The sequence below is a fragment of the Echeneis naucrates genome, chromosome 21 (genome assembly GCF_900963305.1).
Source record: "Echeneis naucrates chromosome 21, fEcheNa1.1, whole genome shotgun sequence".
NCBI lineage: Eukaryota > Metazoa > Chordata > Actinopteri > Carangiformes > Echeneidae > Echeneis > Echeneis naucrates.
The window spans coordinates 806,068-822,500 of NC_042531.1; the positions used below are offsets into that span (position 1 = coordinate 806,068).

The following is a 16,433-nucleotide window of genomic DNA, read 5'->3' on the forward strand; positions in this document are numbered from 1 at the left end:
AAAATCCTGAATGTGAAGGCTCCAACGATGAGCGCACTTCTCCTGATTCATTTTAAAACGTGTTTTCTGTCAGTTTTTTGGGAATTTTACGATTCTACTGATTCTTCAGCTGGAACTGATTCTCATCGTCCATTTTTGATACTGAGTCACATTGTAAATATGAACAGTTGTGTTTATTTGTGTTAATATTCAGACTGATCCTGAAAAAAAAGCTGTGGACCTGAGACACACACACACACACACACTTTGTTCCTCCATAACATTTGAATATGTGAGATGCACAAAAACAACTAAACAAATCACTGTGTGTCTCTGACTCTGACTGACTTCTGGTTCTGGTTCTCTGTGGAGGCCCAGAGTCCAGCAGTCCGGCTCACCTCCTTGGCTCCTCCCTGGATTCTTCTGGTCCCACAAACACCGGTCCCGTTGATCCCATTGTGTGAAACATAAAGAAGAGAAGGCCTCCATGTTTACGTGTTTCTGCCCCAGATCACTAGGAGCCGGTTCAGAAGGTCCAGATGATCCGGTTGCTTCCAGCCGTCCTCTGAATAAACACTGTTTAAATGGCACACATGGAAAAACATTTATCTGTGGGTTTCTCTGTACTGGATTACTCATCGATGTGTTCATTGTGTTCTCTGGCTGAAGTCCTAATCCACAGCCTCCACCACCAGGCCGCAGCCTGATCCACCATCTGGACCCGCTTTGTTCTCGGGTCTGTAGGAACTGAGACCAACACCACCGGGGCCTGGGGGGAGGAGGTGGACCATTTGGTGTCAGCGGCATTCCCTCTCTTGATCAGTTTGTCCAGGACCGTCAGAAAGTTTGTAGAAAATGTTTCAGGATCCATCAGAGTCTTCGGTTCTTCAGCTGTGGTTCTGGTTGCTGTTGAACACCAAACCTGGCAACCTCAGGTCTTCCACTCAGGCGCCAGGTTTTGGTGTTACATGTAACTGAAGTCATTTCTTCTCCTCTGGCCTCTGAAGAAAACCATCTGACCATCATCTCTGCTAAATTCTTCTGAATGCAGCAGCAGCCATTACTCAACGTGGTCCAGGATCAGTCAGATCTGATCCCACAGCAGCTGGAGGAGCCACAAAATGAGTCCCTCTGGACCTTGTTAGTCTCTTTTAGTCTGGTCAGTCAGGAGGAGGGAAGACCTCTGAGGGCAGATCGAGAGGAAGTCGGACTCAATCAATCAGCCAAGACCAGCAGGGACCTTCACCAAGAGGATGATGGGATTGGACTGATCGACACAGACCTTCATTCTATTTCATGGCCATCAGGGGGTGACTCCACTGGTTGTGTCAGATTTTATTGAAATCAATGGGAAAATGGTTATGGTTTATTCATTATTTTAATATTCTCCTCAGCATCACGTCATTCTATCCTCACAGGTCAGAGAAGTGCTGCTTTCCAAAATCATTGGATGGAAACAGAAAATAGTATTTTCTCAGTGAGCTCAGAGCTGGACCTGAACCAGGACCACAACATGCTCTGTAAAAACATGTGCTCTAAAAAAGCCTCTGTAAACCTTTATTTACTGTTGGAGGCGACAGCTGAGCTTCTTCCATCATCAGGAAACCAGGAGAAGATCACACGGTGCCACGCTGCTCGCTGGTTTCTGATCAGCGTAACACTCTTCTTCTACGGTTTCCTCCTGAGCTCAGCTCTTCCAGCCGGAGGTCAATCTGAGCCAAACCTCCTGACCAAACGGGGTTAAACAGGGAGCTCTGAGCTGTGTTACTTTAAACTGGTTTGTTTATTTCTGTTTGACCTGTTTCACTCTCTGGTGTCTGGATTTTTTTAACTCATTTAAGAAAATGTGTTCCTCTGAAGTGTCTCTTTCTGTGCTCACAGAGAATTTCAGTTTCCAGCAGTGTTTTTGATTCCATTCATGTCGCGGCTCCACCTGTTGATCAGCTGGATCTTGTTCTCATTGTGAACAAACGTTGCTCAAACAGCAGATTTTCTGACGACAGCTTGTGTTCTTCCCCACGTGGAGCTCCACAGTCCTCCTCCTCCTCCTCAGATCGTCAGGTGCCTCAGGGGAACTCTGGCCCCTCCCCCCACTGCTCCAGCACAGCAGAGAGTCTTTGATATTACATGAAAGCTCTGAATGTGCTTCTACTCAACATCACAGACTCCTACGGTGATGGAGCTGATGTGGTTTCAGCTCAATGTGCCAACCTGCCGACAGGAAACGTGAGTTAAATCAGTTTGTTTTCCAAAGAGAAGAAAAAGATGCTGCGGCGTCCTCAGCTGACTGATGGCAGGAAGTCAAACCTTCAGGATGTTTAGTGGATGAGCAGGTCTCAGGGTCAGACGCTCCACCTCAGCCACTGCTGCTGAAGTGACGGCATCTTATTCAATCAACATGCTGGAATGTGAAATTAGTGCTCAGACAGGAAGCTCCGACTGTTTACCATTCTTCAAATCTGATTAGCTCCGCTCGTTGTTTCACAGTCCACATCCTGCTCCAGCCCAGATCATCCACCTGACTGAGCGTCCAGCTGTGGAACCAAGGCCAGATGTTCAGCCCGCTCACTGAGAGGATGATTAAAAACCTTTACATTACACATTACATTGCAGTTTGTTTTTTTTTTTTTTTTAGAGTTTATCATTTACATGTAAAAGGTTTATCATTGTTCTGTTTCCAAACACAGCAGCAACAAAAAGGACCGATAACAAACTGATGTCACATTTATTTATTGGACCCAAAGAATGAATCTGCCTGGTGAAACAGATCAGCTCTCTCCATTGGCCCTGTTTTCTGTTCAGCTGAACTCCAGAGACTCTGAGAGGATCCTGCAGATGCTGCAGCCTGTTGATAGAAATCATGGAGTGTCCATCTGTTGTCCACAGCCCTGTCAGGCGTTTGTCACGGTGTTCAGGGAGCACGAGAGGTTACTTCAGATGGTTTCTTCCTGGACTGCGATGGAAAAACATCCAGTGTGCCGGTTGTCCTGTTGGACCAGCAGGACGTCCCCTGAGACATTCCCCTCTGTTGTCATGGATACAATAATAATCACTTGGTTTGGTTTCCTCTTTCACCTGACGACCTTTTTTTTTGGTTGCTGATGAAACCTCACGGCCAAAAATGAAATCCGTGTGTGTGTGTGGGGCTAGATTTGAAGACAACACATCCAGTTGTGCACAAATACAGAACTTTGACATGAAATGAAACCTGCTCAGTCTGCTCTCAGAGACTTTAATGATCTGGTTGATCGGGCTGATTATTCAGGATCTCAGTTTCACTGAAGCGTCTCAAACTGGATCATGAGGACTAGAGTTCAGACTTGGAGACTACCACTTCCTGTATCCGTCGTTTGTCTTTTTAATGAGAAATTCGTCATTTGTTTGACAGGGAAAAGTACAAAAGTCTTTAAGTGGGTCTTAAAGGATTTATACACATTAATTAAAGTTTTTCTTCTTCTGTCTTCATATTTAAAAAAAATCCCAGTTAAAATTTCCTTCATGACTTCATGACTTCACAAACTGCTGACACCTTTGTGTCAGAAACCCGAGGCTCAGCTTTAGAGGACTGATAATAACTCAGTCTATCAGTCTTCACTCCTAAAGTCTGGGATGTCAGCGTTACAGGAGCTGGTACACCGTGCTCATGGGTTCTTCAGCAGCCGCTCCCTGCATCCAGCTGAAGGACGCATGGACTCTGAATGACAGAAAATATGAGCAGGAAACAGAAACATGTGACAAATTGTGTTTTAAATGGAAGCTGCAGTGCAAATGATGCATGGTTGCAGGCTGATCCATAATCAGGTTGAGAGGGGGAGTGAATTTAATCTGTTTTTCTGTTTTTTTGTTGGGAGTGGGTGTTGTGGGGGGGCAGTGGGGGTGGTGAACGATTTGGAACGGTTTAATTTAGGAAGCAGCTGTGGAGACAGACAGGACACAAGTACTGCTGCACTGTGTGTATTATTGCATTGGGGTTGTGTGTCTGTGTGTGTGTGTGTATTAACAAATAATTTATAACCCCCATTCTGCTGTGATGCAGTGAAGGAGATGAACGTTGCTGAGGAAAGTGATGATACGGGGGAGTAAATATAGGAGATGGATGGAGGGAGGCCGAGCTGCACACACTGACTTTATTGCAGAAAGCAGCTTTCTACAGAATCACAACAGAATGGCGGGGCTGTCTTTTCCGCACACAGAGGGGGAGAGGGTCAACACCTTCAGACCCAACAGTCTGGATATCTGAACGGGTCCTGTTCCTGATAAAATAATAAAATCGGGTCTTCTGGATGAACGGCAGCGCCATCTTCCGCCTCTTCACGTCCATCACGTCTCCGGAAGGGGGCGGCTCCCGTGACGTCAGCGCGTTCAGCCCTGACGTCGTTTAGCTCTGCGCCGGCGGAAGTCAGCGAACCCGTGGTTGGTGCACGTTTTCCGGCTGAACAACGCGGCTCACCGAGGTATGACGGCCGGAGTCCGTTTTTCAGTTTCCACGTTGTCCTTGCTACGAGCCCGCAGAATCTCTAACTTCCTGCTGACGCCGGAAGTACTGCAGTTCAGCACATTTAGCCGGATTAGCCGCTACAAGCTAATCCAAGCGCGCCCCTGCTACAGGTGCGCGCCGCAATCGGTGCAGAATGTGACCCGTTTAAAGTTTAGCAGCTCAGAAGCCCGAACCAGGACCGAACCTGGTTTATTCTGCTGTTAACAGTTCGGCTCGGTTGACCTCTGACCTCTGTTTCTTCCTTCATTCAGAGTGTGCACACACATAAAGACATGGCTGAGAACACCTCACCTGTTGCCCCCACCTTTCATAGATCGATGCAGGATTGTACTCGAATGATCTTGAAGTGAATGTGAACTCTGGCTGCCTGAAGAACAACCTTCATGCTGTTAATGTTGTCAGTTACAGGTCAAAGATGGCTCTCACACAAGTGTCCTCCAATAAGTGTGCTGACGGCTTCCAGAAGGTGTTTGAGCACGACAGGTGAGAAGTCCAAAGATGGAAAGTCAAAGTTTACACTCAGCGTGTGACTGTTGTGCGTGTTTGTGTGCCCTCCCTGCAGCACTGAGCTGAAGTGTAAGATGAAGTTTGCTGTCTACCTGCCTCCCAAGGCTGAGACTGGAAAGTGTCCCGTCATGTACTGGCTCTCTGGTGAGTCAGAGCTCAGAGACAAACAGGAGCGATTTGGCAGCGAGAAGGAACATATTAATTATTGGTTTTCTGGTAGAAGTCACTTTAAATAAGTTGATTTTTATCTTATGTTTTTTTGTCTCTGCAGGTCTGACGTGCACAGAGCAGAACTTCATCACCAAAGCCGGCAGTCAGCTCGCTGCTGCCGAGCACGGCATCATCATCGTTGCGCCTGACACCAGCCCACGTACGACAAAGCACACACTCACTGAATCATTTCGAAGAATGAGACAGGGGATGTTGGTCGGCAGTTGGCAGCCTGTCCCAATGGACAGATTATGAGAATCAGATTTCTTTTGCTCTCACACAGGCGGCTGTGGTATCGAGGGTGAGGATGAGAGCTGGGACTTCGGTACTGGAGCTGGTTTTTATGTTAATGCTACCCAGGACCCCTGGAAGACCAACTACCGCATGTACTCCTACATCACGGAGGAGGTGCATTAGATTTTTGTCACCCGCTCACTGAAAACACATTTAATTTCCACCAGAGCAGCACTGAAGATAACGTCTTTCTGTCTCAGCTCCCCAAACTGATCAACGCTAACTTCCCCACCGACCCGGACAGGATATCCGTCAGCGGTCACTCCATGGGCGGCCACGGGGCACTCATCTGTGCCCTGAAGAATCCTGGGAAATACAAGGTATAGCATGGGATTTAGAAAAACTTTATTTATACAGCAGGTGACAAAGAGATTAACAAACACAACATGTCTCAGGTACAGAGTGGATCTGACCGGTTTAACCCACTGATGTATCGACTGGAGGCTTTTAAAGTCTCTCTGCTGTGTGTCAGTGTTGATGTGAATATTCAAACCACTTTAAAAAGACTACAATCATAATTAGTAGTTTATTTGTATTCATATTTCTCCTCAGATAAATGTTAACGTCATGTTTGTTGAACATTATCAGGAGTGATGATGAGCTGTTTGTCTCCTGCAGGCTGTGTCTGCCTTTGCCCCCATCTGTAACCCCATGCAGTGCCCCTGGGGCCAGAAAGCCTTTTCAGGATACCTGGGCTCCGACCGCTCCACATGGGAGGTAACGACGATGACGACAATCCCTCCAACTTCCTGTCACCCTGTTTTCTTACAGAATCACATGACTTGTCACATGATCCACCACCAAACTGAACTCTGGTCTCTTTCAGGCATACGATGCCACCGTGCTGGCGGCGTCATACTCCGGTCCTCAGCTGGACATCCTGATCGATCAGGGGCGTGACGACCAGTTCCTGTCGGCCAGTCAGCTGCTGCCAGACAATCTGATCGCTGTCTGCTCCGAGAAGAAGATCCCCGTCGTCTTCAGGCTGCAGCCGGTCAGTTCCTTTAGCCTCATCAAAGTAAAAACACGACTCTATGGGTGTTGATGTTCTCTGGCTGCAAGACCAAACAGTTTTTTTGATGTTATATCAAATATGACAAACGAGCTCGAGTTTAAAGGGATGTTAAGAACCAGGGTGAGTCTGTGTGCCAAAATAAATACGGCTTTAAAACGTCTCTTGTCTGATACACCTTCAAATATTTACACTGGAACAGCGTCTGCCTTTAATCACTGTTGATGTTACATTATTTTACATGTCAGATAGAGTTCAGGATTCTTTAATTGTGAATTTTAAACCACAAGACAGTTAAAGTGTGATTAAAAATAGTTGTTTGCAGTCTGTCTAATTGTTGTGTGTCCTCCCTGCAGGGATACGACCACAGCTACTTCTTCATCTACTCCTTCATTAACGACCACATCAAGCACCATGCCAAGTACCTCAACGCCTGAGCCGCCGCTGCCAGAGACCCGTCAGTCCATTTCACCTTGACCCTGCAGCCGTCAGTCACAACCTCACCTAGCTTTTATTTTGTTGAGTCTAAGAATGTCGTTTATTTCTTGGTTAATTGCTCTGTAATGAAGTAAACTGGGTCACTGATGATTTGACCCAATCAGAAGCCGTCATGCCTTCAATCACAACAGCACTTAGCTGAAGAACTGCTCCGACCGTCTGACAGCAATCAAACCATAAAATCCTCCTTTAATGATGTTTGAGTTTTCATCTTATCAGAGTTCATAAACTTGACATTTTAAAATGGAGCAGTTCCCTTAAACTACCAGGGAAACATGTAAAAACGAGCTTTTCAGTTTTTCCCCTTAATACATAAATAAATGGGCAGAACACTCGAACTCTCTAGTTATTTTCACCCCTTTTATCTGAAGTTATTAATGTCAGATAGAAACTTTCTTCTTTGGTGGAGTTGAACTGAAATTCCACAGTGACAGCAGTGACAAACAGGAAAAGATCAGAATAACTCAAATTCATTATGATTCCTGTTTCACATGAAGTGGCCACCGGAGCTCAGTGACCCTCCGGGTTTGAACTTTGAAGATCATCTCCATCTGAACATCAGATCAGTGCAGTCAGAATGAAATCGGCTGTTGGAATAAGAAGCTGCAGTGACAGACGCTGACCGGCAGGTGTCTCCGCTTCACAACTGCGCTGCTCAGCGCGCAGCCGCACTGAGTCACATGCGTCAAGCGGGAGGAAAAGGACCTGACCGGAAGCGTGGCGGATGTTTTTCACAATAAAGGCCTTTCTGATAGACTGGATCGAGCGTCAGCTCCAATTGACCGGTTTGAATCAACCTGAACAAAATGCTGCAGAGAATCCTCAACCTTCAGCCTGCCTACCTGCTCATGGCATCATTTGAAAGAATACATTTCCTTCTTCTGGCTACTGTTGGTGTGTAGGTAATCATTATAGATCTTTTAAATATATAATTTTGGTTTGCTTCATGTTTGACCAGTCAACAAAAGATCTGTGACGGGATATGACGGAACAACAACATGGTTTGTATTCTGATTCTTTTTTTAAATTCTGAAACATTGTAATTTGACTGTTTAGCTGTAATCTGCAAATTAAAACCTGCACTGTCTGTGAAAGATAAACTTTCTTCTACTTTTCAGCTTAGTTTGATTATTTTAATCACCTGCTATCTTACTTTTTGTTTCTTATCACTGTTTCATTAAATTTGCTCGTTTGTTTTAGAAAAATTCAACACCTCCGTCCTCTTATTTTGAAAGCTGATGACCGGATGTGCCGTCGCTCCGGCCGCTCCGCCGCTTGACGCGCCGCTCCGTAGACAGTCAGACGCGGTAGCGGCAGCGACAGAGCAGGACCCTGAAGGCAGCAGCAGCCGGGAAGTTGGAGCCCGGAGTCCGGAGTCCGGAGTCCCGTGTCCCGCTCTTCGCCTCACGGATTTAAGGAGACTCGATGGCGACGCTGGGACCGGAGTCGGCTCGGCCCGCCGTGCCGCCGCTCGGGTCGTCCCCGGCGGCCCAGGCTCAGCCGCCCAGCCGCGGCTTGGAGCGGGCTCTGGAGGAGGCGGCGGCCAGCGGCGTCCTCAACATCAGCTCCCGGAAGCTGAAGGAGTTTCCCCGGACGGCGGCCAACCACGACCTCACGGACACGGTGGAGGCAGGTAGGTGCCCCCCCGGTGCCCCCCAAACAAACACAACCGACAGCCCGGCTCCTCGGTGTGTGTGTCTGAGGCTGCAGTGGAGTCTGGATCGTCCTCCGAACCGGTCCTCCTGAGGATTTAGCTCCTGAATGCAGCACTGTTTGTTTACTGTTTACACAGCAGTTACTGTAACATCTGTTGCTATGGTGACGTGGTTCGGTGCAGAAGGATCTGGGTTCCCTGCAGGTTCTCCAGCTTCCTCCGCTGACGTTTGGAAATCAGTGATGACCTGACCTGTTGGAGTCCATCACCCGAAGAAAAGGTGCTGCAGCGGTCGAGCTCCAGACCAGATCCGTGGACCTGGTCCAGGTCTTCACTGACATCCATCTGAACTTCTCAGTTCCGTCAGAGCTCTAATCCAAATATAACAAAGTTCACAGCATGAACGAGGGCAGGAAATGTGTCCGGGCGGCACGGTGGTCCAGTGGTTAGCACTGCTCCTCTGTCTTCCATGTGATCGAGTCCCAGGAGGAAGAGCAGAGTGAGTCACTGATAGGTGATCATTTGGTGGACTCACACACACACACACAGACACACTAAACACTGTGGGGTGGGGTGGGAGGGGGTTATTATGCATCATATGTTCACAGGGAAAGTGACAGAATGAGAGGAACCAGAACCTGAACCGGTCTTTGGGTCATGGGTGTCCTGACAGAGTAGTTGGAGTTGTGGGGGATTTTTGCAGACTGATGCAGCACCTGGAGCAGAAACATGGAGGTGATTTCCAGACCAAACCAACCAGTCGGCCCTCTGACTGCATCACGGTGGTATCAGCATCAGCTGCCAAACCATGAGTGTGTGTGTGTGTGTGTGTCTTTGGCAGTCTGCTGAGGCTGTAAAGCTAAACATGGGGTTTAGTTATGAGGGAGAGGAGAGACGCTGTGAGAACCAGCTGGTCAGTCAGTCCAGACCGTTGTTGTCAGACTGTTGTCAGACTGTTGTTTTCAGACCGTTGTTGTCAGATTGTTGTCGTCAGACTGTTGTCAGACTGTTGTTTTCAGACCGTTGTTGTCAGATTGTTGTCGTCAGACTGTTGTTTTCAGACCGTTGTTGTCAGACCGTTGTTGTCAGATTGTTGTCGTCAGACTGTTGTCAGACTGTTGTTTTCAGACCGTTGTTGTCAGATTGTTGTCGTCAGACTGTTGTTTTCAGACCGTTGTTGTCAGACCGTTGTTGTCAGATTGTTGTCGTCAGACTGTTGTTGTCAGGCCGTTGTTGTCAGATTGTTGTCGTCAGGCTGTTGTTGCCAGACCGTTGTTGTCATGCCATTGTTGTCAGATTGTTGTCGTCAGACTGTTGTTGTCAGATTGTTGTCGTCAGAGCGTAGTTGTCAGATTGTTGTTGCCAGGCTGTTGTTGTCAGATTGTTGTCGTCAGAGCGTAGTTGTCAGATTGTTGTTGTCAGGCCGTTGTTGCCAGGCTGTTGTTGTCAGATTGTTGTCGTCAGGCCGTTGTTGTCAGAGTGTTGTCATCAGACCGTTATTGTCAGACCGTTGTTGCCAGGCTGTTGTTGTCAGACCGTTGTTGCCAGGCTGTTGTTGTCAGATTGTTGTCATCAGACTGTTGTTGTCAGACTGTAGTTGTCAGATTGTTGTCATCATGCCATTGTTTTCAGGCCGTTGTCATCAGACCGTAGTTGTCAGATTGTTGTCGTCAGACCGTTGTTGTCAGACTGTTGTTGTTAGGGTTAGTACTAATGCTAACTCTGAGATGTCTGTATCACTGACTGTCAGTGAGCTCTGAAGAGAAGTGAAGTTTTTACTGGTAGCCTGCTGATTTACTTTCAGGCTATTGTGGTTTTTATCTTTGATCAGTCAGTAAAACCTTCGTGTGTGTTGTTGTGTCCACTCAACAGTGGTGTGGGTCTGAGAGAGACGGTTTGTGTTTCACTTTCTCTTCTTCTTCTGTTTTTGCTACAAAGTCAATCCAAAAACGCCCTGACACTGTGTGTGTGTGTCCATTAGCACAGTAGCAGCCTGCTTCCCACCATGTTCCCAGACAGAACGCATTTCTGCAGCGTTTGGCAGTTTTACAATGGACTCACACACACACACACACACACACACACACACACACACACACACACACACAGCTCAGCTTCATACAGAGTGAGTCATATTGACAGAAACAACATCCCCCTGTGTGTGTGTGAGGAGAAAGATTACATAAGATTACATGTTTGTGCTCTGAGTTATAACAGTTATTCTGAGCGAGCTCCATCTCTGCTCCCTCACTCAGATCCAGATCAAAGTAGACCTACGTCAGTCCTCAGACCAGGACCTGCTTCTTCTCCACCTAGTTTCTCTTCCTTTTTCTCTCCTCCTAATCTTTCTTTACATCTGATAATCTTTACAGTGTTTTAGTCTTTAGTCAGAAAAGTGTCCCAGTCTGGAGATATCCGTGCTCACCTGGCCTCATGGTCATCCGTCATCAGAGGTGTGTTCCCTTCATCAACACAGCAGCGTTTAACACCCTGATGTCCTCCACCTCACTGCTTTCCTTCCCTTTCATTACCACACACACACAGGATGTTGTGGATTCCCAGGAATTTGGAGGGTTGCTGGGTTAGAGGAGGGTCTATCCGCTCTGTGTTCCCGCCACACCTGAAGATAATGACAGCTGTGACAGGAACACACTCACACACACTAACACTGTGAACTCCACAACGTCACCCATCAGTCTAGTTTAGTGGTTTGAAGCCTCCAGTTTGTAATTTGTCCATCAGCCATCTTAGTTATTTGAGCTTTATATTTGGAGGCGAAGGTGGAGTTGAGAAGGAATGAGGGATGGACCCGAACAGGTCCAGGATCAGTGGGCCTTGTGTCAGTGGTGGCGTGGTGCTCTGAGGTGGAGTCGTGACGGCAGAGCTGCTGCTTACAGAGACAGGAAGTGACCGCTCCCTGTCTCATTGTTCTCAGGAGGCAACAGCTTAGATTGTTTCCTGTCAGAGAAACCAAGGACCCCCTGTCCTGGACTGGACTGTGAGGGGAAACCCGGAAAATCAGGGTTCAGATCTTCGTTTCTCCAAGTCCCAACTTCTCTGTGAGACACCTGATCCATCAGTCCAGCAGGAAGTGGGCCTCTCCTTTGATACCTGACACCATGATGTCACAGATTACATCACACAGGAAGTGGGTCCGTCAAAGCTGAATTCACTTCGATGTTATGTGGGTGACTTCCTGTCTGGGCTTCATCTGCTGTCTTTGTTGTATTTAGCTCTAATGATTTTTTATTGACCTGCTGATACAGATTCCTCTAACGTGACATCACGTTGTTGTTTACCTCAACATCGATTCGCCAACAGGAAGCCTCAGGACTATTGGCAGGACAAATTCAGCAGTGATGATCAGACATGTACAGCGAGTCTGTCCTGCTGAGTCTCCTCCCTCCAAATATAGGACACACACACACACCTCTTCCTCCTACTTTAATCCTCCTGCCATCACACTCTCTCCATAACTCTCTCCTTCAGGCTTATCCTAATTCACCATGAAGCACAAACCAGGGCCAACATACAGAATAATAACAAAGAACACACAGGCAGATGCAGAGCGGTGGTTTCCGTCTCATCTGAAGCCTGTGGCAGCTGGGGTGGATGAACATCACTGTGATCGATCGATGACATCAGCCTAAAGAATCTGACTGTTTGCACACACTCAGTGTCTCAGTTTTTAAACACAACTGCAAACGTCAGATTTTCAGTTTTAAGGACTTCATTATATTTTCACTACAGTTGTGTGTGTGTGTGGGTGTGGAGGAGTGGGTGGTGTTTTGGGAGGATGCCATTCCCCCCTGAAGGCCTGCTAGTACAAACACACAGTGAAATGCTGACAGTAGAGAAAGATGTGGGTCAGTGGTGGGGGTTTGTGGGGTTGTTTGATGATGATCGTGTGTGTGCGTGTTAGTGTGTCAGCAGCAGGGTGGTGTGTGTTGACGGTCCGCCTGGTGGATTGCCAGTTTGAGGAAACTCCCCCTCTCTAATCCTGTTACTGTCTCTACCAGCCCTCTCCTCTTCCACTTCCTGTATATCTGTCTATTTTTACCCTCCCTTCATGTTTCAATGATCTTTTCTGTTTTTGTTTCATTCTGGATCTGACTGGATTCTGGTCCTGATCCTGGTCCTGACCAGCCCCTGATAACTCCACGAGTCTCTGCACTGATCCGATATAATTTAATTTCCTAATGAACTCACTGCTGAACACAGCAGCAGTTCTTCTTCTCTGCTCTAAAACCATCACAGGAAGTGACTTCCAATCAACGCTTTTTTACATGTTGTCAAGACACAACTGGAACACAATAAGCACACAATAAGCACACACAGTTAACAGATTACTGAGTGGTGACAAACAGCTGGTCTGTTTCAGGGAAAGTCTCATCGATACTTTTCATCATTTCTATAAATTAAGTTCCGAACCATGAATAATTGTTGCATCAGCTTTGGATTTGTTTAACAGTTTTGTTCCTGCACGGTGAGATGGTCCAAATATTCAGTATCATGGAATATTTGGCCAATTGATGACTGTAGGAAATAGTAAGTGTTTGGCTCTGAAGGCCCTGGAATTCCTGGAATATCATTTCAGGATGCTCTCAGGACATTATGGGTGGGATAATGGATGTTTCCTGGAAATATTTGTCTTTGGGAGCACTGGGAATTTCCTGATAGATCGCACGTTCACTCTTCTCCTGACTGGCACCTCTGACCTTTACTCATTTTAACACACTAACACATGTACACACACAATCACACTTCCTGGAACATGATCAACAGATTAATCAATACACAAAATAATCTCTGCAATAAGAAAAGTTTCTAACTTGCATCTTGTTTGTATGTGTGTGTGTGTGTGTGTGTGCGTGTGTGTGTGTGTGTTCCCAGGTTTCCACCCTCCAGCCACTATTACACATCACATTTATAACTCCGCTTAATTATCCAACAGTTTTGAGCCAAGTGGTGTAATAGGGTGTGTGTGCGTGTGTGTGTGTGTGTGTGTGTGTGTGTGTGTGTCTGTGTCTGATCTTTGTGGGTGTTCTTCTCTTGTCGTACTTTTCCTCTGAAGGAGGAGGGAAAGTGGGCAGAGCATCGAAGTAGCAGGAGGACCAAATGTTGTGCATCAAGTAAATTACAGGACGACAAAACAAACACACACATCATTTGTTTCCTTTGTGTTTGTTTTGTCCAAAAAGGGAATTGGACCCTGAGCTGCGGGCCTGGTCCCAGGCGGGGGGGCAACTCAAAGTGCTCGCTCTGTTATGTAACAGTCTGAGGGGGAGAGAGGGAGAGCGACCTCTGACAGGAAGTTTAAATGTGTCCTGTAGTTTTCCTTCAACAGATTAGTTGATATTATAGTTTATGTTTTAATTTGACGGGACGGTGAGACAGGAAATACCAGAGAGGGAGTGGGAGAGAGAGCCAGGTAGAAACAGACAGCATTGGTGATCGAACCGGGACTCAGAGCCCAGTATGTCCAACCAAGACTTGACCCTCCATGACGCCACCATCAGCCTCTGTTCTCTATCCTGATTGGATGGTACAGCCTGTCAATCACACAGCAGCAGGAGATGTTTACAGTAATATGACAGACAGCTGAATTAGATTCTGTTTATCTGGATCAGAGTCCGGGTCTGTGTTAGCTGCATTAACTAACCTCCGGTGCTTCTTAGAGCATCAGCATCTGTCTGGTTCCCCCTGTCTGGTGACCTCGTTGTGAGTCAAAGCTACACACGGACACACACACACACACACACTGAGTCAACATGTAAGTGCAGCTGCTTCCAGCTGAGTCTCAGCAGCAGAAACACAAAGTGAACCTGAGACCATTTTAAAAATCTGCTGCTGCAGGATGAGGAATGTTCCAGTAGCTCCAGAAGACAATCTGTTTGTGTGTCTGTGTGTATGTCTGTGTGTGTGTCTGTGTGTGCTCTCCTCCCATAAACAGACCTCATAAAGCAAATCTGCTGTTTGTATGTCCTTTTTGTCTGTGTGTGTTCGTTGTGGCAGATGGACGTGGGTCGAGAAATAGGTCATGTAGAATTCTTGTGGGAGGACCAACCACACACACACACACACACACACACACACAAAGACACACACACTGTACATCTATGTTTAGAAATGGAAACACTTGGATGAACTGCAAATATGGATTCCCCCCCCCCAGGCTAAACATGAAACACACACACATGCATGCCTGCACAGTCGTGTAACCCTGCATCCATGCAGAAAGTCTCACCTAATCGTCATGGCAACATCAGCTCTGTCTGTTGATCGATGCTTAATATATTTAGATGGAAAGGTTCATCATCATCATCATCCTCAGCACACAGCAGTTTTTTTTCCCAGCAGCACCTTCAGTGTCCTCGACTCCACCCATCTGTTTCCTCTGTAGTCAGCAAGTGGTCAGGTCACGGCCAAGAAAACACACACACACACTACAAACCTTTACATGTTCAGAGCTTCATGTTGCTGACAAAGACTGAGCTGTCCTCTTCATCCAGGAGACAGTCAGCCTCATCCTCAGTGAACAGGACAGACCGTCAGGTCTGGGTCAGTGATACTTCACTGCTGTGTGTGAGATGACGGCGACCCAGAGGCGTTCAGAACTCTGATGTTCTACTAGAACACAGGTAGTGTGTGTGTGTGTGGTGTAAAGCCTGTCATTACTGTACTGCAGGGAGGAGTCTCTTTTCCTGCACAACTAGAGGATGCAGCTGCAATACACACACACACACACACACTTTTCAAACACCAGACCACCTGACTCTGCAGAATTGAGATTTTATTCAATCTTTATTAATCAGTCGTTGACATCAACGTTACGACATACGACAATAACAACATTACCGACCAACAACACAAAGCACAACAAATCAGGACCACATATCAGGAATGTGTACGGTGGAAACATTTGTGTTTTTAAACCAATGAAGTTTTTTTTTTTTTTCTTGTTTCTATAACACACACACACCTCAACAGGTTGTTTTGTTGTGAACTTTATCATTCCTTGCCTCCTTCCTTCCTCGCCCCCTCCCTCCTTGTGTTCATGCTGTTGTTAGATGTCAGTCAGTGGGCAGGAAACATTCTGGTGTCTCAGCTGCTCTGCCTCCACATTCTGCTCTGTGTCTGAGTGAGTCTTTGTGCGACTCACACTGTAAACTGCAGTCACAGTTCAACCGTTTGCGACTCCAGCCTCCATGATTCTTGCTGCCATGGGAACAGCCTCACCAGGTCCTGGTCCAGAGATGGACTGGAACTGGATCTGAGTCATTTGGTGGCGAATGTGTTCGAGGAATTGGTGCTGATTCAGGTTTTGGTTGAAGGGAACTCTAGAGTGTTTTCTCTTTCCTGTTGAAGAAGTCAGAGGTCACACCTTGACACCACCTCATGACCCGGACTTCATGACTTCCTGTTTCATAAGACACAGAGAGCATTCTTATCAACACAGGAAGCTCCACTCCTGCTTCACAGGGTGCGGTGCGTGTGTGTTTCTGGTGTCAGAACATGCTGATGTTGAATTGATTGGAGGCTCGTGGTTCAAACAGCTTCACACAGAACAGAACCTGGACCATCAGGTCAGGCCTGTTGATGCTGGTTTTTATTAGAACGTGAATCTGACCTGCCTTCCAGATTTTCCTCCAATTTCAGCTTTCCCCAAAATACACAGTCGCACAAAGTTTTAGTTTCCAGTTTGGGCCCTGAGCTCGGAGGAAGTTTGTCCTGATGCTGCAGGTTCACGTTACCTGACGGGACTCTGCTCTTCAGCTCGA

General features: G+C 46.9%; 2 protein-coding genes across 8 annotated transcripts in view; both read left to right on the plus strand.

The window, feature by feature from the left end:
• The first annotated feature begins 4,351 nt into the window (after positions 1-4,351).
• On the plus strand, positions 4,352-7,336 carry esd (esterase D/formylglutathione hydrolase). Of its 2 annotated transcripts, none has more exons than XM_029529759.1 (9): positions 4,352-4,433; positions 4,880-4,960; positions 5,040-5,128; positions 5,256-5,354; positions 5,478-5,602; positions 5,689-5,808; positions 6,107-6,205; positions 6,315-6,482; positions 6,857-7,336. In XM_029529759.1, the coding sequence occupies exons 2-9, from the start codon at positions 4,893-4,895 to the stop codon at positions 6,935-6,937; spliced, it is 849 nt and encodes a 282-aa protein (XP_029385619.1). In that variant the 5' UTR covers positions 4,352-4,433; positions 4,880-4,892; the 3' UTR covers positions 6,938-7,336. The 2 variants fall into 2 exon arrangements, with proteins under 2 accessions (XP_029385619.1, XP_029385618.1); XM_029529758.1 differs by having other exon boundaries at positions 4,886-4,960.
• A 967-nt stretch (positions 7,337-8,303) lies between these two features.
• lrch1 (leucine-rich repeats and calponin homology (CH) domain containing 1) overlaps positions 8,304-16,433 on the plus strand; it is a 38,126-nt gene continuing 29,996 nt past the window's right edge. For all 6 annotated transcript variants that reach the window (XM_029529755.1, XM_029529756.1, XM_029529752.1 and 3 more), the window contains exon 1: positions 8,304-8,631. In XM_029529755.1, the coding sequence (XP_029385615.1) occupies positions 8,424-8,631 (208 nt within the window). In that variant the 5' untranslated portion in view covers positions 8,304-8,423. The remainder of the gene's footprint in view (positions 8,632-16,433) is intronic.